The sequence below is a fragment of the Cydia fagiglandana genome, chromosome 19, assembly GCF_963556715.1.
Source record: "Cydia fagiglandana chromosome 19, ilCydFagi1.1, whole genome shotgun sequence".
Classification (NCBI taxonomy): domain Eukaryota; kingdom Metazoa; phylum Arthropoda; class Insecta; order Lepidoptera; family Tortricidae; genus Cydia; species Cydia fagiglandana.
Window position 1 is genome coordinate 1713586 of NC_085950.1, and position 22470 is coordinate 1736055.

General features: G+C 37.3%; 2 protein-coding genes across 2 annotated transcripts in view; one reads left to right on the plus strand and one right to left on the minus strand.

The window, feature by feature from the left end:
- Nucleotides 1–1810: 1810 nt before the first annotated feature.
- Nucleotides 1811–5266, plus strand: LOC134674166 (uncharacterized). The gene is made up of 2 exons (XM_063532222.1): nucleotides 1811–2879; nucleotides 5250–5266. Exons 1-2 carry the CDS (start codon nucleotides 1811–1813, stop codon nucleotides 5264–5266), a joined length of 1086 nt encoding a protein of 361 aa, XP_063388292.1.
- Nucleotides 5267–6180: 914 nt separating this feature from the next.
- The window catches only part of LOC134674167 (uncharacterized), a 41424-nt gene continuing 25134 nt past the window's right edge, over nucleotides 6181–22470 (minus strand). Inside the window, exons 2-3 of the mRNA XM_063532223.1 lie at nucleotides 7124–7247; nucleotides 6181–6379 (exon numbers count right to left, since the gene is read on the minus strand). Of these exons, the coding sequence (XP_063388293.1) occupies nucleotides 6181–6379; nucleotides 7124–7247 (323 nt within the window). The remainder of the gene's footprint in view (nucleotides 6380–7123; nucleotides 7248–22470) is intronic.

Genomic DNA, 22470 nt, shown 5'->3' on the forward strand with positions numbered 1-22470 from the left:
GGACTCGGAAAACCACTATGATACCTAAATTAAATAAACCACTATGATTACCTACCATAAAATGTAGGTATAAAGTATGATGATGCCTAACCCCTCCCGCTCAAACCCCCGTACACCGCACCGCATGCGCCGTTAAGTGAGTTAGGTTAGGTTTGAACGGCGATCCTCACAGAACCGAACAAAAGTGGATTAGGTTAGGTTAGAACTGCGAGCCTTACAGAAACGGAATGCTACTAGAAAAGTGGGTGGTTTCATCTCCTTTTCTACATAGCGCACCATCTACATCAGTCTTTCACCAGGCCCCGGAGAAGTCGTTTTTTTTTTCTTAAAAATTATTAAATATCTAGACACGCGGCAGCGTGTCAAGCCAAGTTCAAGCAAAGGAACTGGCTAGCCAGCGCCAAGTGTAATATTACACGAACCACTTGGTGCCACTTTTGACCCTTCTATAACTCAAAACATCTTTAACGTAAACACATAAAACTACGTGTGTTTAATTATATCCATAAGGACATCTAGAAGCCCAAATTTCATGAAGCTAGCTCAAACGGTTATAAAGATATGAAGGTCAAAAAGTCGTAAATTTTAAGACTGACTGACAGACTTATAGTACCTAAACCTAACCTTATAGTAGTTAAAAAATAGGGGGGTCCCCATACAAAAAAAACATTTTTTATTGTGACTGACATATAAGTACCTAAACCTAACCTACTTCCAGATGACCTAGAAGGATGAAATTTGAAATCCAGCTCGGTTATTGTGTGTAAGCGTGGGAAAAAATCTAAAAACAAAAAAAAGTTAATAAATAGGGGGGGGGGTCCCCATACAAATTTCTTTTTTATTGTGACTGACATATAGTACATAAACCTAAACTACTTCCAGATGACCTAGAAGGATGAAATTTGGAATCCAGCTCGGTAATTGTGTGTAAGCGTAGGAAAAAATCTAAAAATAAAAAAAAGTTATAAAACAGGGGGGGGTCCCCATACAAAAAAAAACATTTTTTATTGTGACTGACATATAAGTACCTAAACCTAACCTACTTCCAGATGACCTAGAAGGATGAAATTTGGAATCCAGCTCGGTTATTGTGTGTAAGCGTAGGAAAAAATCTAAAAACAAAAAAAAGTTAATAAATAGGGGGGGTCCCCATACAAATTTCTTTTTTATTGTGACTGACATATAGTACCTAAACCTAACCTACTTCCAGATGACCTAGAAGGATGAAATTTGGAATCCAGCTCGGTAATTGTGTGTAAGCGTAGGAAAAAAACTAAAAATAAAAAAAGTTTAAAAATAGGGGCGGTCCCGATACAAAAAACCTGTAATACGCGCTAAACAACCGGCCAACGGTGTGTCGTTGGCGGCGCGCGGCACCACATCATTAATACAAAAAACAGAAGTAAAAAACATGCAGCGGAAACACAAGAAAAAACATTAAATCTCAATACCTGCCTAGTTTTCTTTACAAAAAGTATTGATATCCCATCAAAAACATAGATGTAAAAAAGGAGAGCCAAGTTCAATACAAAAATTATGCTTGGCTGTGGGGTTCGCCGTAAAAAGAACCCATCAAAAACATAGATGTAAAAAAGGAGAGCCAAGTTCAATACAAAAATTATGCTTGGCTGTGGGGTTCGCCGTAAAAAGAATGGAGATCTAAATTAGTGCCAAGTTCTATGCAAAATCCAAATATGTATTTCAGGGAGTCGAGTTCAATGCGCGCAGCGACGTAGACGCGTTGATGAGTAATTAAATTAATAAATTGCGAAATTAGCGCGGCTCGGCCGCCGCTAGTAAAATATACGCGATGAGTCTCTCCGAACCGAGTCAACCCATCGTGAATGAGTTCCTCGCATTCCTGCAACTAAAAAACAAGCTGGTGCAGGAAGGAGCGATGGATGCGGCGACTGCTGTCCAGATGAATTCGCGTGCGTCGAGTTTCACCGTCGAAGACATCTGCGAAGCGAAGCAAGTGCTGTGCAAGTCCATCGGGATCGTCGGCACCTATGTACCTCACCGGAGAGGGGATGAAGCCGGGAAGAAGTCCCTCGAGGATATACAGAAAATCCTGAGGGAGAATAAAGACCGGATTCCGGAGTTTATGGCGACGGGTACTTCTATCCAGCCGTCGTGTGATCCGGATCAGGTTGACGTTCGCTGCTTGTCAAAGGAAATCGTGGCCCTAAAGACAAGATTAGCGGAAGTTATCTCTAAGTTTGAAGCCAGCCTAGTCACTATTGCCGAATTGCGCAACGAAATCACAAGTTTGCGGAATGCTCCAACTCGGTCGGCGGCTTCAAATTTCAAGAACGATCATCGACCTGACACTCATGTTGAGTCGGTTAGTTTGTGTGTTGCTGACACGGTAAAATGTGCCGCACGCGCCGCTGCACCGCCCGCGCGCCCCCCGCGCGTGCGACCGCCCCCTGTCACCTCGAAGTCACGTCAGCGTGCATATGCTGACGTCGCCGGTCAGCCTGTCGCAGCTAACCGGGTCAACTTGCCTGTTAAGGTGAATGAAGCACGGGCTCCACTTAAGGAGAAGTCCTCCCGCACCGATGTGGATAAGGAGGGATTCACACTGGTGGAAAGGAAACGCAAGGCGCGCAGGGCGCCTCGTAAGACTCTGTGTGGCACTGCGGAGCCGGTTAATTCTGGCCTACGAGTTGCGACACCGAGTAAGGCGCTATACGTGTCGCGCTTACATTACTCCGCCGTGGCCGACGAGGTGGTGGAGTACGTCCGCCGGAAGACTGGCTTCACGCTGAGGGTGCACCAGCTACAGTCGCGTCACTATGTGCACTTCAGTTCATTTGTGGTGCGCGTACCGCGGTCGCTGCAGGACACCATCGCAAGCGCGGACTTCTGGCCGAAGGGTGTGGTGTTTCGGCGGTTCCGGGGCAACCTGCCGAACCCTACGCCGAGTCAGACGACGCTACGGAGCCACGCCGTTACGTCGTCGCCCAAATCTAATGTTTAGTTAATTTAATTTTTTATGTGTATTGTTTTTCTTTGTCTTTTCTTTTACTTTGTAGTTTCACAGTGCCTTGGTTTTATACTGTAATGCTGTGTTACTTATTTGATCAATAAAATAAATAAATAAATAAATAGGAACAAAATAACATTATAAACAAGTATTAAACTCTATTTCTTTGCTTTATTGGATACCTATAACAATTGCTGTTATTTAAAAAAAATGCGAGATCTTAAAGCAGGTTAGATTTGACTTGGCCAGTTTTCATTACATCAGTCATTTTATAAAGTTATTCAACATATATATTTTGTAATTCTGATAAAAACTGGCCAAGCCAAATCTAGCCTACTTTAAATAACAGCAATTGTTATAGGTATCCAATAAAGCAAAGAAATAGAGTTTAATACTTGTTTATAATGTTATTTTGTTCCTATAAATACATATTTGGATTTTGCATAGAACTTGGCACTAATTTAGATCTCCATTCTTTTTACGGCGAACCCCACAGCCAAGCATAATTTTTGTATTGAACTTGGCTCTCCTTTTTTACATCTATGTTTTTGATGGGATATCAATACTTTTTGTAAAGAAAACTAGGCAGGTATTGAGATTTAATGTTTTTTTCTTGTGTTTCCGCTGCATGTTTTTTACTTCTGTTCTTTGTATTAATGATGTGGTGCCGCGCGCCGCCAACGACACACCGTTGGCCGGTTGTTTAGCGCGTATTACAGGTTTTTTGTATGGGGACCGCCCCTATTTTTAAACTTTTTTTATTTTTAGTTTTTTTCCTACGCTTACACACAATTACCGAGCTGGATTCCAAATTTCATCCTTCTAGGTCATCTGGAAGTAGGTTAGGTTTAGGTACTATATGTCAGTCACAATAAAAAAGAAATTTGTATGGGGACCCCCCCTATTTATTAACTTTTTTTTGTTTTTAGATTTTTTCCTACGCTTACACACAATAACCGAGCTGGATTTCAAATTTCATCCTTCTAGGTCATCTGGAAGTAGGTTAGGTTTAGGTACTTATATGTCAGTCACAATAAAAAATGGTTTTTTTTGTATGGGGACCCCCCCTATTTTATAACTTTTTTTTATTTTTAGATTTTTTCCTACGCTTTCACACAATAACTGAGCTGGATTCCAAATTTCATCCTTCTAGGTCATCTGGAAGTAGGTTAGGTTTAGGTACTATATGTCAGTCACAATAAAAAAGAAATTTGTATGGGGACCCCCCCTATTTATTAACTTTTTTTTGTTTTTAGATTTTTTCCTACGCTTACACACAATAACCGAGCTGGATTTCAAATTTCATCCTTCTAGGTCATCTGGAAGTAGGTTAGGTTTAGGTACTTATATGTCAGTCACAATAAAAAATGGTTTTTTTGTATGGGGACCCCCCCTATTTTATAACTTTTTTTTATTTTTAGATTTTTTCCTACGCTTTCACACAATAACCGAGCTGGATTCCAAATTTCATCCTTCTAGGTCATCTGGAAGTAGGTTAGGTTTAGGTACTTATATGTCAGTCACAATAAAAAATGTTTTTTTTTGTATGGGGACCCCCCCTATTTTATAACTTTTTTTTATTTTTAGATTTTTTCCTACGCTTACACACAATTACCGAGCTGGATTCCAAATTTCATCCTTCTAGGTCATCTGGAAGTAGTTTAGGTTTATGTACTATATGTCAGTCACAATAAAAAAGAAATTTGTATGGGGACCCCCCCTATTTATTAACTTTTTTTTGTTTTTAGATTTTTTCCTACGCTTACACACAATAACCGAGCTGGATTTCAAATTTCATCCTTCTAGGTCATCTGGAAGTAGGTTAGGTTTAGGTACTTATATGTCAGTCACAATAAAAAATGGTTTTTTTGTATGGGGACCCCCCCTATTTTATAACTTTTTTTTATTTTTAGATTTTTTCCTACGCTTTCACACAATAACTGAGCTGGATTCCAAATTTCATCCTTCTAGGTCATCTGGAAGTAGGTTAGGTTTAGGTACTTATATGTCAGTCACAATAAAAAATGGTTTTTTTGTATGGGGACCCCCCCTATTTTTTAACTTTTTTTTATTTTTAGATTTTTTCCTACGCTTTCACACAATAACTGAGCTGGATTCCAAATTTCATCCTTCTAGGTCATCTGGAAGTAGGTTAGGTTTAGGTACTATAAGTCTGTCAGTCAGTCTTAAAATTTACGACTTTTTGACCTTCATATCTTTATAACCGTTTGAGCTAGCTTCATGAAATTTGGGCTTCTAGATGTCCTTATGAATTAGATGTAATTAAACACACGTAGTTTTATTTGTTTACGTTAAAGATGTTTTGAGTTATAGAAGGGTCAAAAGTGGCACCAAGTGGTTCGTGTAATATTACACTTGGCGCTGGCTAGCCAGTTCCTTTGCTTGAACTTGGCTTGACACGCTGCCGCGTGTCTAGATGGAGATCTAAATTAGTGCCAAGTTCTATGCAAAATCCAAATATGTATTTATAGGAACAAAATAACATTATAAACAAGTATTAAACTCTATTTCTTTGCTTTATTGGATACTTATAAAAATTGCTGTTATTTTAAAAAATGTGAGATCTTAAAGTAGGCTAGATTTGGCTTGGCCAGTTTTTATCAGAATTACAAAATATATATGTTGAATAACTTTATAAAATGACTGATGTAATGAAAACTGGCCAAGTCAAATCTAACCTGCTTTAAGATCTCGCATTTTTTTTAAATAACAGCAATTGTTATAGGTATCCAATAAAGCAAAGAAATAGAGTTTAATACTTGTTTATAATATTATTTTGTTCCTATAAATACATATTTGGATTTTGCATAGAACTTGGCACTCATTTAGATCTCCATTCTTTTTGCGGCGAACCCCACAGCCAAGCATAATTTTTGTATTGAACTTGGCTCTCCTTTTTTACATTTATGTTTTTGATGGGATCTTAAGATACAGAATATAGTAAGTATATTATAGCAATTTGTATATTTGAAATAGTATGTTGTTCAACATAAAAATGTATGTTTAATATTAATTTTTTCTAACTTTTAACTTCTTGCACTTATTACTGCTTGTTCTCTGTTTGGCCCGAGGGTTAACTGGTAGAGAATGCCGTCTGGCATTAAGTTCGCCTTTTGTACAATTTTTACTATGCAATAAAGTTTAAAAAAAAATAGAAGTGGCCACGACCCTCAGTGATGGGGAAACCGATGCAAGATGGACATGTACTCACCATCTATAGTAGTGATGCACGTGGTATGGTTGGAGTATGTCAGTTTGTCGCTCGGCTTGCCCTGGTCCTCGGGGTTCATGGGGTTGGTCAGCGCCCGCTTCCCGGGCTCATACATGAACGGCGCGCATCGCGGGTCGTCTGACGTGTCCCGCTTTTTTCTAGAAACAATAATTAATTAAGATAAGATAAAATAATATAGGATAAGATACGATACGATCAGATAAGATAAGATAAGGTGAGGTGAGGCGTGGTGAGGTGAGGTGAGATGAGATAAGATAAGATAAGATAAGATAATATTTTAATGTCAAAATTGTGATTGTGTGTGCATGTTAGTGATATTGATGATAAGAAAGTGTAATGACTTCGATGTGAAACAACGCCATCTAGTTTCTTTAGTCGGCAACAGGCATACTCGGTAACTCTATCTGGTATTGGTGACGTATTACCGCAGGGGTCAGATTGTATTACCTAAATTGTCTTTAAAAAAAAAAATCATTTATTTCGGACCATAGAATCCATATCGTAACTAAATTCCATTAGATTTAAAATAATAAAATTAAAATAAATTAAAAAGGATCTTTAGGGATCTTTTATATCTCCAATCCCTACCTTATACCTACTTACTTACTTACCTATAAAGTGTCATGACGTGTTTACTATACAGTAAGGCCCACTTGCACCATTCCACTAACCCGGGGTTAACCGGTTAAATCTGGAGTTACCATGGTTACCAGTACAATTTGACACTAGTTTAATGGTTTAACCGCTTAACTACGGGTTAGTGGGATGGTGCAAGTGGCCTTAAGTGTGCTAGCGTAGTATTGGTCCCGTGCTCGTGGTCAGGGCTCAGATTGTCTAACCTATATTATCTTTAGGGATCTTTTATATCTCTAATCTCTTACCTATAATGTGTCATGGCGTGTTTACTATACAGTAAGTGTGCTAGCCTAGTATTGGTCCCGTGCTCGTGGTCAGGGCTCAGATTGCGGCCATGATCAGCTGGTGCGGTCGTGCCGATTATGGAAGCTGAAACAAAGAGAGGTTTAGAGTTATATTATGTCTCCTATTTTTAAATAATTTTTCTGTAAATGTCACATGGGTTTGTTCACTAAATTGAAACTTCCGAAACTTATGGACTTTACAGGAACGCAAAAAAAGGTTTAATTAATACGGCACCTAAAGTAATTTCGAAATTAGTAATTACACTTGTTTTTTGCGTTCCTCTGTTCATGACTGAATTTCTGAGGTCGTAAACTTGTACTTGTAGTTTGGAGATGCAAGAGATCTCCAAACCAATACCAATTTATTTTGAAAATTAGTTTGAATTTGTATCGGTTTCACGAGAATAACTACAGTAAACAATTCAACGATGAGTATTCCAATAGCCCTTACGGCTGTTAAGAATAACCGCGCTAGACCGGGCCGGAGCTTCAGGCGCTTCGTTTTCTATAGAAAGCACCCAGTGATCACCGATCAGCCGTCACAGAAAATGGCATGTCGGGCGCCTCGGCCCGGGCCCGGCCCGGTCTAGCGTGAGTCATTCTTAATGCATCAGGAAATGTTGGTAAAGTGTATATTTCGAAATAGCAACGGAAGAGCACCAATCAATATGATGGAACCAAATGAAAGAGTACTTAGGGCCCGATTCCAACTTTTAGATACGTCAGTTATTAGATCTAGAAACGATATGGAATATATATGTCAGTGTAAATTGTGTTTTCTTCAAACAAAAACGTCACTTTTAACACTGGCACATCTAATCCATATCGTTTCTAGATCTATTAATTGACGTATCTTAAATTTCGAATCGGGCAGTGAGTGATTGAAAGAGTATCGTTTCAGTACTTATTTATTTAGAAAACTCAAGAGGGCTTCACAATAAAAGTGTAGTATCTGTGGATATTTCATTTAAGTAAGTGCTTTTTATTGGTTTTAAACTTTCTTATTTAATTTTATTAGCGTTCCGTAACCAAAAGGTAAAAACGGGACCCTATTACTAAGACTGCACTGTCTGTCTGTCTGTCACCAGGCTGTATCTCATGAACCGTGATAGCTAAGCAGTTGACATTTTCACAGATGATGTATTTCTGTTGCCGCTATAACAACAAATACTAAAAACAGAATAAAATAAAGATTTAAATGGGGCTCCCATACAACAAACTTGATTTTTGACCAAAGTTAAGCAACGTCGGGAGGGGTCAGTACTTGGATGGGTGACCGTTTTTTTTTGCTTTTTTTTTGTTTTTTTTTTTGCATTATGGAACCCTTCGTGCGCGAGTCCGACTCGCACTTGCCCGGTTTTATTTTACATCGGTTGATTTTAAGGGAAGATCTTTTAAACTTTTGATCATTTAACCAGTTAATTATATTCTAAATATTATAAGTTCCTTCCTTTGACACCGAATAAATATTAGTATTAGGTACCTTTGAATAATGTATGAGCGGATATCTCGATTTTAATATCATAATTAGCTGCCGGAAGATTTTAGAAACATTTTGTAAATATTTTAATTACAGTTATGAATATTATAAGAAGCTTTTCGTTTAGAAACACACCTTTAATGTTCTACAGAATTGTGTTCTTATTTAAAAACAACCAAGTTTTTGTAACATTCTATACAGGGTGGCTAAAAAATAACTGTATGTATTCCCGTTGCCAGGGAGTTTATGTAATCATACTGAGTAACTTTTACTATGGGACCAACTCCGAAATCGCGAAATTTTTTGCAAGCTTTTATTTAGTTTCACCTGATCGTTGTCTGTCTGTAATCAAATCTTGCAAGTTAAATTTGATCCACTTCCCGGTTTCCGATTGAGCTGAAACTTTGCATACATGCGTAATTCGGGTGACGATGCAATATTATGGTGTCATCGAGCTGATCTAATGATGGAGACGGGAGGTGGCCATAGGAACTCTGTGATAAAACAACGAAACCTAATTGTGTTTGGGGTTTTTAGAATCGTCTTGATGAGTATTATAGTCCGTTTTTTTAGCATTAGAAAGAACTTCGCAGAAGTTCGCTTGTGGTTCTAAATCTGGCACTTTTAGCGGCAAGAATTTGAAGTAAATTATATGTATTGACCATGCTACATTAGATAATTCAATAATTATTAACAATTAACGAGCCTGATAAAAACTGCACGCTTGCTTCTGCGGAGTTCTTTCTAATGCTAAAAAAAACGAACTATAGTTGCCTGTGGAAAAACAGTACAGTCGGCGATAAAACCTTGTACCAAAAATGAAATTTTTGCCAATAACTTATTTTTTGAGCATGGCCCAACTCGTTCTCTCATGCATGCATTCAACGCTGCGTTTATCGCATTAAACAACCGCGCCCTTTATTGTTGAGAGTGGCCAATTAAACCTACTTATGGAGTGGCCAAGTACTATAGCAGTCACCCTACTTTCCTCCAATAATCCGCTTTCACGAAAGTATACCATCGAGGTCATTGAAGATTCCAGTCGCCTTAATTACGCCAAAGTTATATTACACCTGGGAGTTGGGTTCTTTACGGTGAAACTTTAATTAGATAGCACTTCGTTAGGCGAGGGCGCTGGACTTTTAGGGTTCCGCGCAAAAACATCTACGGATACAAAGATTATTCTTTTCGAGTTGTTAAAGGTAACATTCCATTTCTGACCGCAGCTGCACTACTTCTCCGACACATTTTATTATCAATTTCCATAGTAGGTAATATGAATGACGACCGGTCTGGCCTAATGGGGCACTCCCCACCCTGCCTGCGAAGCTGATGGTCCTGGGTTCGAATCCCAGTAAGGTCATTTATTTGTGTGTTGAACACTAATATTTGTTCCTGAGTCATGGGTGTTATCTATGTATATTTAAGTAATTAAGTATGTATTTGTCTATATAAGTATGTATGTCGTCGCCTAAGTAAAAGCTTTGCTTAGTTTGGGGCTAGGTTGATCTGTAAGATGGCCCCTATATTTATTATTTATTATTTATTATTTATTACAAGCTTTTATTTACTTTTACCTGACCGTTGTCTGTCTGTAATCAAATCTTGCCAGTTAAATTTGATCCACTTCCCGGTTTCCGATTGAGCTGAAATTTTGCATGCATTTATAAATCGGATGACAATGCAATATTATGGTACCATCGAGCTGATCTGATGATGGAGACAGGAGGTGGCCATAGGAACTCTGTGATGAAACAACGCAACCTAATTGTGTTAGGGGTTTTTAGAATTGTCTCGATGAGTATTAGTTGTCTGTCGTAAGAAAAGTACAGTCAGCGATAAAAGCTTGTACCAAAAATGAAATTTTTGCCAAAAACTGATTATTAGAATGACAAGACAATGAATGACAGCAACGTCGCAATAGTTCATATGGCGTTGGAAATGAACTGTCACCTTATGGGTTATTGTCGGTTGTCAATACGACGCTATTTCTATAAAACTTTAATTTGAAATCAACTTTATCGACTACCGACAATGTGGTACCCTTTTAGTTGGGAGCGTCACTATTAATGATACCTACTTTTAAAGCTTTTCTATATACCTACAAAGAGAATAGATAGTATAGAGGGGTCCAGCCCTAGTAAATTTTGTAGTCATAGTAAATTTACTATCATGTATAGACACACGTCTAAAATTCAAAATGGAAACGTATAAATCTATAAAAAAATGTGTATATATGGATAAATGATTTTATTATTTTTATATCTTTTATATTTGATGTTTATTCACTGATACCTATGTGTTAAAATTGTTAAATATGAAATGGTGTCGTCAACGCCATCTAGCCGAGCACAGGCCAAAGGTGTGGCGCCATCTATTCGAGATTGACTTTTTCTTGATTTCCGAGGCACGTTTTTTCCTTAGACTTTATTCATCTTATACGGATGTCTTTGATACCTACATGGTTAAAATCAATACCGCAAGTTTTCAAAGTCAATGTCGAATACACTAAGTCGCTCCGCAGTTTGGTTCCCGGCGAGTGCTAGGTTAGAGGGCCTACCGCGAACCACATTCGACGTGTTGCCTCTCTGTCGCACTTGTAAACTCGTACGTAAGTGTGACATGGCGGCAACAATTCGAACGTGGTTCCCGGCGAGTGTTAGGTCAGAATAAGCAATGAATAAATTAGCGCGGCCTGAGGCGGCCCCGCGGGACCCGGCCCAGACTGTGTCAGGAATGGCGATGTACCGGTTTCGAAATACCGTTTTTAGAGTTACCGGTACCGTACGTAAGTCTCGGTAGGTCAGTTGGTACTGTTGGTAGTTGGGCTGGTATCCCGGCGACGCGAGTTCGAGTCTCATCAGAGACAATGAGTTTTCCACTTTTTTGAGTTAGTTGTTTTGAGTTTCCCGCTTTGTAGAGGAAAGCGACTACGAACAGAGAACCCGCCGAGCGGGTTCCCGGCAACGGCACTCAAAGTTTTAAATAAAGATCAAAAATAGTTTTAAATTCTTTCAAGATTGAAGTAAAAGTTTGAATTCTCCTTTTACGTATTGAGTAGATACCATCACGCTCCGCGGTTGTTGCGTCATTTAGGGTCCTCGCTAAATTGGTTGTTCGAAACTTACGCTATAGCATTTCCAAATTTAGGAAGAACCCTAACTGACATAGCAATCCCGTGTGATGCTGGTGACTAATGCTCCGCGATTGTTGCGCCATTTAGAGTCCTAGCTAAATTGGTTGTTCGAAACTTACGCTATAGAAATTCCAATTTAGCAAGACGAGAAGTAGTTTTTATTAATTTTTGCGGACATGACTTAAAGTATTGCCTTAAAAATGCCATGCCATGCTTTTGATGCTTTGCTTGCACAAACAGTTTTAGTTTCGCAAGTCGCCGCTGGCGCTAGTAGCTGCACAAGTGTTGACGCATGGTATGGTCGCGTTCATAATTTGACCTTAACTAGTTTGACCGTAACTAGTTCGAGTTTACTGTAAATTTTTGTCTATGTTTATGTTCTTCTTATTTTTTTTTTATTTTTTATTTGTGTTCTTAATTATTTTTCTTGTATATATCTAGACACGCGGCAGCGTGTCAAGCCAAGTTCAAGCAAAGGAACTGGCTAGCCAGCGCCGAGTGTAATATTACACGAACCACTTGGTGCCACTTTTGACCCTTCTATAACTCAAAACATCTTTGACGTAAACACATAAAACTACGTGTGTTTAATTATATCCATAAGGACATCTAGAAGCCCAAATTTCATGAAGCTAGCTCAAACGGTTATAAAGATATGAAGGTCAAAAAGTCGTAAATTTTAAGACTGACTTATGACTTATAGTACCTAAACCTAACCTACTTCCAGATGACCTAGAAGGATGAAATTTGGAATCCAGCTTGGTTATTGTGTGTAACCGTAGGACCAAATCTAAAAATAAAATAAAGTAAAAAAATAGGGGGGGTCCCCATACAAAAAAAACACTTTTTATTGGGACTGACATATAAGTACCTAAACCTAACCTACTTCCAGATGACCTAGAAGGATGAAATTTGGAATCCAGCTCGGTTATTGTGTGTAACCGTAGGAAAAAATCTAAAAATAAAATAAAGTTTAAAAATAGGGGGGGTCCCCATACAAAAAAACCATTTTTTATTGGGACTGACATATAAGTACCTAAACCTAACCTACTTCCAGATGACCTAGAAGGATGAAATTTGGAATCCAGCTCGGTTATTGTGTGTAAGCGTAGGGAAAAATCTAAAAATAAAAAAAAGTTAAAAAATAGGGGGGGTCCCCATACAAAAAAATATTTTTTTATTGTAGCGTTGGAACCGTTACAAGCAGATATTTGAAACTACCCCAATATATGTATTATTATATTTGCTATATTAAAATAAAGTTAAGTCAAAAAATAAGTGGTGTCCCCATACAAAAAACTTGTAATACGCTCTAAACAACCGGCCAACGGTGTGTCGTCGGCGGCGCGCGGCACCACATAATTATACAAAGAACAGAAGTAAAAACCATACAGCGGAAACACAAGAAAAAACATTAAATCTCAATACCTGCCTAGTTTTCTTTACAAAAAGTATTGATATCCCACCAAAAACATAAATGTAAAAAAGGAGAGCCAAGTTCAATACAAAAATTATGCTTGGCTGTGGGGCTCGCCGCAAAAAGAATGGAGATCTAAATGAGTGCCACTGCCAAGTTCTATGCAAAATCCAAATATGTATTTATAGGAACAAAATAACATTATAAATTAATCAAGTATTAAACTCTATTTCTTTGCTTTATTGGATACCTATAACAATTGCTGTTATTTAAAAAAATGTGAGATCTTAAAGTAGGTTAGATTTGACTTGGCCAGTTTTCATTATATCAATCATTTTATATATATTGTAATTCTGATAAAACCTGGCCAAGCCAAATCTAACCTACTTTAAGATCTCACATTTTTTTAAATAACAGCAATTGTTATAGGTATCCAATAAAGCAAAGAAATAGAGTTTAATACTTGATTAATTTATAATGTTATTTTGTTCCTATAAATACATATTTGGATGCATAGAACTTGGCAGTGGCACTCATTTAGATCTCCATTCTTTTTGCGGCGAGCCCCACAGCCAAGCATAATTTTTGTATTGAACTTGGCTCTCCTTTTTTACATTTATGTTTTTGGTGGGATTGTTCTTTTTTTGTATTCTTTGCAACGTTTTAATATGTGTATTTATGTGTTATCTGTCGTGGCATCACCGAATGGGCCCGACGGAAGACCAGCGCTGGCTTTATAGCTAGCGTTATGCTGAGTTGGGTCCATTTCGTGATGCACACTTATTGATGTCTTATTTCCTTGCTGTTGTTGTCTGTACATGTTAGTACATGTTTTGTGAACGTCACGAATAAATATCTTTTATCTTTATCTTTATCTTAAAAAAAGTAAAGAACCCTAAATGGCATAACACTGTACAAACAAAAGGAAATTTTGTTCTCTAGTTCACTTAACTCACTAGTGTCAACTCAAGACATATCAATAAAACAAAAGAGGTTGCTAGCGATTTATAAAAGGAATATCTCGGAAACAAAAGACAACCAATTTATTTCCCAAACCGTAAATTTCACGCCAATTCCCCGACCCGTGTCATAGAAACACAGACAAAACATCCTCCAGACTTAGCATAGTCGTTTTACCCCCTCTGCCACGCATACGGTAATTTTACTCCATGTTCGACTCGAAAGTGTCTTTGTGTGACGTCAGTGTCTTTGAACGGACCAATCACGGCACGGGACTTCGCTCACCTCGTCCCGCGCACCCCTGCATTTTTGGCATCATCGGTTGCATGAAATAATTGCTCTAAACTCGGTCTAGAGGATTCCTAGTCTATGCAATTCCCCGACCCGTGTCATAGAAATGAACCGGTATTTTCCCGGTGAGCGCATCACTAGTTGGCAGCTCAAAGCTGGGGCTTGCGAACGTTATGACTGCTATCTTTTGTGCGAGGATTTTAAAAAAAACGGGTATTTGGGAGTTGGACTCGCGCACAACGGGTTCCTTACTCTTAAAAACGGCATAAAAACGCGTTTGTTGTATGGGAGTTGTATTTAAATGGGTTAAATATTTATTATATTCTGTTTGCAGTATTTGTTGTTAGTGGCAACAGAAATGCATCATCTGTGACAATTTCAACTGTCTCGCTATCACGGTTCATGAAATATAACCTGGTGATAGACAGACGGACGGACAGACAGACGACAGACTGACAGACAGACGGACAGCGGAGTCCTAGTAATAGGATTCCGTTTTTAGGGTTCCGTACCCAAAGGGTAAAACGGGACCCTATTACTAAGACTTCGCTGTCCGTCCGTCCGTCCGTCCGTCCGTCCGTCTGTCACCAGGCTGTATCTCACGAACCGTGATAGCTAGACAGTTGAAATTTTCACAGATGATGTATTTCTGTTGCCGCTATAACAACAAATACTAAAAACAGAATAAAATAAAGATTTAAATGGGGCTCCCATACAACAAACGTGATTTTTTGCCGTTTTTTGCGCAATGGTACGGAACCCTTCGTGCGCGATCTCGACTCGCACTTGGCCGGTTTTGTATTTATACTTGGTCAAGCAGATCTTGTCAGTAGAAAAAGGCGGCAAATTTGAAAAATGTAGGCGCGAAGGGATATCGTCTCATAGAAAATTTGAATTTCGGGCCTTTTTCTACTGACAAGATTTGCTTGACCGTCTATACCCATAAGTAAGCCGATCAAGCGAAGGCCCTGATCTAAAACTGAGTACGTTGACTCTCAAAATGCACTCTGTATTAGATTTATGTCTAACCTGATTTTAATAAAACAACCAGGCTATTCACAAAGCGCCTACTGAGGAACCAAAGTCGTTAAAATTTTGTCATACATAGTTGTAAAAGTATATATAAGTTTTTGGCAAAAAAATAATTTTTGTACAAGCTTTTATGCTGACTGTACTTTTCTTACCACAGGCAACTAATACTCATCAAGACAATTCTAAAAACCCCAAACACAATTAGGTTGCGTTGTCATCATCATCAGATCAGCTCGATGGTACCATAATATTGCATTTTCACCCGACTTAGACACGCGTCTACACACACACACACATGTTGTGATTCTGAGTAGTATTTCTACTACTTACAGTTACCTGCAATAATATGTTACTCTTCGAAGGCCGCAAAAATATGTGACAACCTCTTATGGCTCTCAAATAAGATCGTGTCAGATATTTTTGCGGCCTTCGTTGTGTAACATATTATTGCTGGTGAGGATGGCAACCCCGGCTGTCAAACGATAAGCAGCTGATTTTGCTAGGTCCCTTGTAATTATTTTAATTTTAATGATATTTCATGTAATATTAAGCATTAAAAGTGTGAACCAAATAGTTTTAACATTAAGTTTTATGTATACATAATAAGTGAAGTGCTTTAGTGACGTTTACTAGTGTCTTGTAATATCTCGGATTTGTAGCCGTTACAGGTTATAAATTTGAAACCTACGTTCGCCTTGGAATCCTTTCTGGTTTTTTTTATCACTAATATTTACTAAGTGTGTTTATAATAAAGTGTTGATCATTGTACAGGGTTAGAACGCAGTGTAGATACAGTCAATCGTCACTATTTCACGTAAGTACGTACCTAAATATCACTTAGCTTGAGTGAGCGATTCCTTGTTTATTTTTGGCTTTAATTTCAATTGCAAAACTGTCTACAATGCTTACCCGCAGAGCAGCCGCAGCGGCTCGCCAGCAGGAGACTGATAAACTCCAACTTACCTTGCTGGAGTTGAAAATATCCAAGGAATCTTGTGCTCAATTGCTCAGTGAAAGGGAAGACAGTGAGAAGGAGCTATTATTAGTACTTAATAGCAATGATAAGCTTAAAAAGGAACTGTGCTCATTAGAAGCTGACTACAATAATGTAAATTCAGAGCGGGCCCGGCTTCAGGAGACGGTTGACAGGTTCACTGAGTGTAGTGCTGCGTATGAGCAGGCCCTGAAGGACATCAACTCATTGGAGAGAGCACTGCACGACGCCCACGAACAAATCTATGAGTTACAGGAGGCCCAACACAATGCAGCAGCGGCACACTCTCAGAGCTTGTTCGAAGAACTGGTCCGGCCCGACTCTCAGTTGGTTGCCGCACCAGTTGAAAACCTTGTGGCCACTACAGATTTAGCCTATGATACTACCACACCAAGGTTAGTAAATTGCAGCGGAAACAAACTAAAGAAATATATTAAATTAAATAGACTCATAAAAAAAAACCAAAACTTGTCTAAAATAAATAAATTGTTTTTTAAAAAATTGAGATTTTGTAAAATTAATGTTAATTTAGTGGATAAGTTAGATTTATATTCTACCCAGTTAGAAAATAGTCAACTGCAATATGAAACCGACACACAGACTTTAAAATTAAAAATTCAGAGTTTGGAGGATTCCATAGAATCCTTAGAAAATATAAATGAGAGTTCTAAAAAGGTGATTAATGAATATTCTTTGGCCATGGATGATTTAATATCCCAGATTAAGCTTAATTCAGAACGGTTTGAGTCACTGACCAATGCCCAGTCATGTACTTGTAAGCAAGTGACTGAACATTCGTCGACCAGTTTGCTCGACCTAAGCCTGTGTGACGGTTTACCACAACAGCATGTAAATAATAATAGCTCCTTCCACACTACACAACAAAGCACACCTAAACCTAATGTTATTATGTATTCTGATGAAATTGGAAGCAATATGAGCTCATTTTTAAGCTTTTACCTAAAGGGACTTAGTACAATCAGCAATTGTCTGCCTCACAGTAGCTTTGAAAATATCTTAAAACAAATTTTAAATGACAGTAATATTAATTCTAAGACAACACTGCTTATTCTTATGGGGAATAGGGGTAATGTGAACAAAAATAATCTAATTAAATACTTTGAACAGTTAAACTCGCTTGCAGTGCATGAAATTATTTTTTTCACATTCCCCTATTGTGAGCAAATGTCAGAGGCAGAAAATACCACTAGACATAAGTTAAATATATCTCTATATAATCTTTGTACATATAGTAGTAAGTTTAGCATAATTGACACTAACAATTTTGTTAGTAAATACCATATGCCTATGGTGTTTTTGACTAAAGGCAAGTGTTGCCTTTCAAATTATTATAAAAGACAAATAGCTTTATCGCTATCCTATTTACTTGACATTTCTGCCAAGAATTTGGCAGACAATTCTGCTCCTATTGAGCAGCCCAGTATGAACTTGGAATTGGTTCCAGTCATAACCAATGATTTAATAGATTTAAACTAGCTGTTAAGACAAAAGATTCTGTCTCTGGCAATTTAGTTTTAAATAAATATAATGAAAAATACTGCAAACATGGAAAGTATATCCACCTGGTGCATCAAAATATTCAATGTATTAGAGGAAAAAATTTGCAGATTGAACTTTTTTTGAATGATTTTAATATTGATATTTTATGTCTTACTGAACATTGGTTACATAATAATGAATTAATGCCCCAATTTAATAATCACCAGGCGGGAAGTTCGTTCACCAGACTTAGTTCCATACATGGTGGGTCATTAATTATATTAAATAGTCAGTTAAAATTTAAGGAACGTAAGGACATTGTATCCATGTCTGTTGAACGGACTATAGAACTAAGTGCAGTTGAATTAGAGCAATTTATTGTTGTCTGTGTGTATAGGCCGCCATTAAGTAATTTTGAATTATTTGAAAACATAATGGAATTTGCCCTACGTAAAATATCATCTTCTAGTAAGAAATTGCTTATATGCGGCGACTTTAATGTAAATATTATGGAAAACTCAACAATGTCTTGTAGATTATTGAATCTTTTTAAATCTTGTAATCTCAACCACATGTTTATGGAGCCCACTAGAGTGACTGCTACTAGTGCAACCTGTATAGATAATATTTTCACAGATATTTTTCCTATTGCTAAAAAAGTTATCAGCAATTTAGAATCTGACCACTTAGGTCAATTAATGGTATTTGAGGCATTTAGGAAAAATACCATGAGAAAACAAATAACTTTTGTACCAGTAACCTCGGACCGCGTGGAAAGAATGAAGCTAAGTTTAGTTCAGGCGCTACCCTTTTTGTCTTCCGATATGAGTCCTAATAGTATGTATAATTCATTCTTTCACACTTTTATGAATCATTATAATGCGATATTCACCTCAAAATCGGTCGTAGTTAGTGGTGCATCAGTTTTTAGTGAGTGGGCTACTGCGGACTTACATCAAAGAAGACGTGAACTGTATGCCTTATATGAGGAACGGCGGTTTAATCAGAGTGATGAATTTAAAGAACATGTGAAGGCGTATTCGAAGAAGTTTAAAGTAGATTGTCATATAGCTAAGCGAAATTATCTAAGTCAGAAAATAAAAAGTAGTCCAGACATTATTAAAGCAACCTGGAAAGTAATAAATGTGGAGACTGGTCGTTCGAAACACACAATTAAAGAACTTAAACTAAACATTGATAACAAAATTATAGATTCTAATTTAGAAGTAGCTACAGAATTTGAAAAATTTTTCACCGAGGTACCAGTATCTACAACTAAGGATTTAAATTCATCACCCTCATCTGCTGTTACATTATTAAAAGATAACGCTCCAGAGTGTTGTGGAGACCTTCATTTTGAACATGTTTGTACCTCAGATGTAATAAAGGCGTTTAAATCAATTAATGTCAAAAAAACTAGTGACCTCTGGGGAGTCTCTGTCCATGCTGTCAAATCCTTAGTAGAAATTGTAGCGCCTGACTTGGTAGTTATATTTAACAACAGTGTTGATTGCGGTGAGTTTCCTGATCTAATGAAACATAGTAAAGTAATTCCTTTATTTAAATCTGGTAGCAGCTCTGACCCCACTAACTTTAGACCGATATCTGTGCTACCAACATTTAGCAAGATTTTTGAAAAATTAGTTCTTTCTCAATTAGTACGACATTTTAACGTTAATAATTTGATGCATAATAAGCAGTTTGGTTTTACACGGGGTCGCTCAACAACCGATGCTGGTGTTGAGCTAATTAAGCATATTTTCGATGCCTGGGAGGAGTCACGAGATGCTTTAGGTGTCTTCTGTGATTTATCTAAGGCCTTCGACTGTGTTTGTCATGAAACATTAATCAGGAAACTTCATTATTACGGCGTTAGAGGATCGGCACTGAACTTACTTAAGTCCTACTTAAATGGTAGAATACAAAGGGTCGATGTGAATGGACAGCGATCACCGGGGTCATTGGTCTCTATGGGTGTACCACAGGGGTCAATATTGGGGCCTTTCCTGTTCCTTATCTACATAAATGACTTGCCATTCCTTGTTAAGACCCACCATGATATAGTATTGTTTGCAGACGACACCTCACTTATTTTCAAAGTCAAACGACAGCAACAAGCTTACAATGATGTAAACAATGCTATTTCAAAAGTAGTAAATTGGTTCAATGTTAATAATTTAATGTTAAATGAGAAAAAAACTAAATGTATTAAGTTTGTCACTAGTAGTAACGTAAGGCATGTGCAAGCAAGTGTCATTGTGAAGGATGAGGAATTGGAATTAGTTGATAGTACAGTTTTTCTTGGTATAACTTTAGATTCTAAACTCCAGTGGGGTCCCCATATTGCTACTCTTTCGAATAGACTGAGCTCTGCAGCTTTTGCAGTGAGCAAAATCCGTCAGTTAACTGATGTGAAAACAGCTCGATTAGTATATTTTAGTTACTTCCATAGCATTATGGCATATGGTATTTTACTGTGGGGCGGTGCTTCAGAGATAAATACCATTTTTGTTCTGCAGAAGAGGGCTATTCGAGCAATATACAAAATGAACCATAGAGACTCACTTAGAGATAAATTTAAGGAAATTGACATAATGACAGTGCACTGTCAATACATTTATGAGAATATTCTGTATGTACATAAAAATATTGTAAATTTTAGGAAAAATTGTGAAATCCATAATATTAATACTAGAAATAAACATAAGTTCGCAGTGCCCTTCACTCGGCTCCATAAAATTAAAAAATCATTCATGGGTAATTGTGTAAGATTTTATAATAAACTTCCAAACCATATTACTGAATTATCTATTAATAAATTTAAGAATTATGTAAAGCGTAAACTTATTTCCAAAGCTTATTATACCACACAGGACTACATGAATGATAATACAACGTGGGATTAATTGTTATTCGAAATGATTATTTATTTATTAGGTATATTTGATTATTGATGAGGAAATGGATATTCCGATGTAATACTATCTACTTGTTTGTTACTTATGCTTTTTTTGACATTTAGATTTTATTCTAGAAATTCTAGACTAGTATTTTTTTTATACAATTTTTTTTTAATGATTGACGATCCTTTTGTGAAATTCTTAGTGTTAAATTTGACATGTATAATAATCCAATTTTATTATGGAATAATATTAACATCAATAAATTGCTCTGATAATTAGATTAAGATTAATTACGATTCATAAGAGCTTGTTGCTAGGCCTACATGAATAAAGTATATTTTGATTGATTGATTGATTGATTGACTGTACAAAGGTAGGCAAATTTTGTGATCTTTTTTGCCACTTTTGTGTTATTTCTACTCAGAATTAAGAGCTCTTTCGATCATAATGGGTTAAAAAATGGTCCCAGAGTTTTTTTCTTATTATGTTACCATTTCTCCATATAATTTGTTACATGGAACAAAAAGGAAAGTTTGAAAAATGTATGGAAATTTTAGGACACTTTTTTTCTCCTATAAGGATGAAAAGGGCTCACGATCTTGACTAGAAATGACACAAAAGTGGCAAAAACGGCCACAATATATAAAAATGGCAAAAAATAAAGGAAACGCTCACGTACGTTACGCATTTATTATTAATAAAAAAATATATGTCCAATGAATAGCCTTTTCTTACCTTAAATATACAAGCTTTTGATAAACAGGGCAATGGCCCTGTTTATCAAAAGCTTGTAACAAGTGGAAGTTCCTTTCTAACAAAAGCTGTAAAAAGGGACTTCAACTTGTATTAAATAAATAAATATTATAGGACATTCTTACACAGATTGACTAAGTCCCACAGTAAGCTCAAGAAGGCTATTCATTGGACATGTATTACAAGTTACAAGCTTTTGATAAACAGGGTACAGGTCAAATTGTACTAGACACGGAGTAAACAAACGCATAGTAAACCGCACTTCGAACAGCTCAGGGCCCGATTCGGATTTTGAAATAGACATCTATTAGACATCACCAAGATACGATACCTAACGATATGTTTAAGATCTATATAACCTGTCAAATTTGACATTTGCGCGATTCTGGAGATACTCTTGAACGATTTCCACAGGATATGACTTAGAGATCCAATTCACATCTAATAGATATCTTACTCTATCTAACGTAAAAGTGACATTGGTTGCCCGAATCGCGCTGCAAAAGAGAACTAGTTGATATCTAAACTATAACGTATCTAGAATGGATCTAGTACGTGTCGTCTCTTGTGAATATCTTGAAGTTCGAATACGGCAGTCGGTCGGTTGGCGGTGCGCCAGCGCGCCGGCTGTCTATTATGTTCTATTAAAAAAATACCTTGAACTCGTTGTCTATGGCTGAATAAAGGTTGACTCACGCTAGACGGGTCCGTGCCCGGGCCGAGGCGTCGGACATGTCATTTTCTGTGACGGCTGATCGGTGATCACGTGGTGCTTTCCATAGAAAACGAAGCGCCGGAAGCTCCGGCCCGGTCTAACGTGAGTCATCCTTATTTCGGTTTTA

What these genes read in the sequence shown, in the direction of transcription:
- LOC134674166 (XM_063532222.1), top strand. Translation starts at nt 1,811, where the DNA reads ATGAGTCTCTCCGAACCGAGTCAACCCATCGTGAATGAGTTCCTCGCA.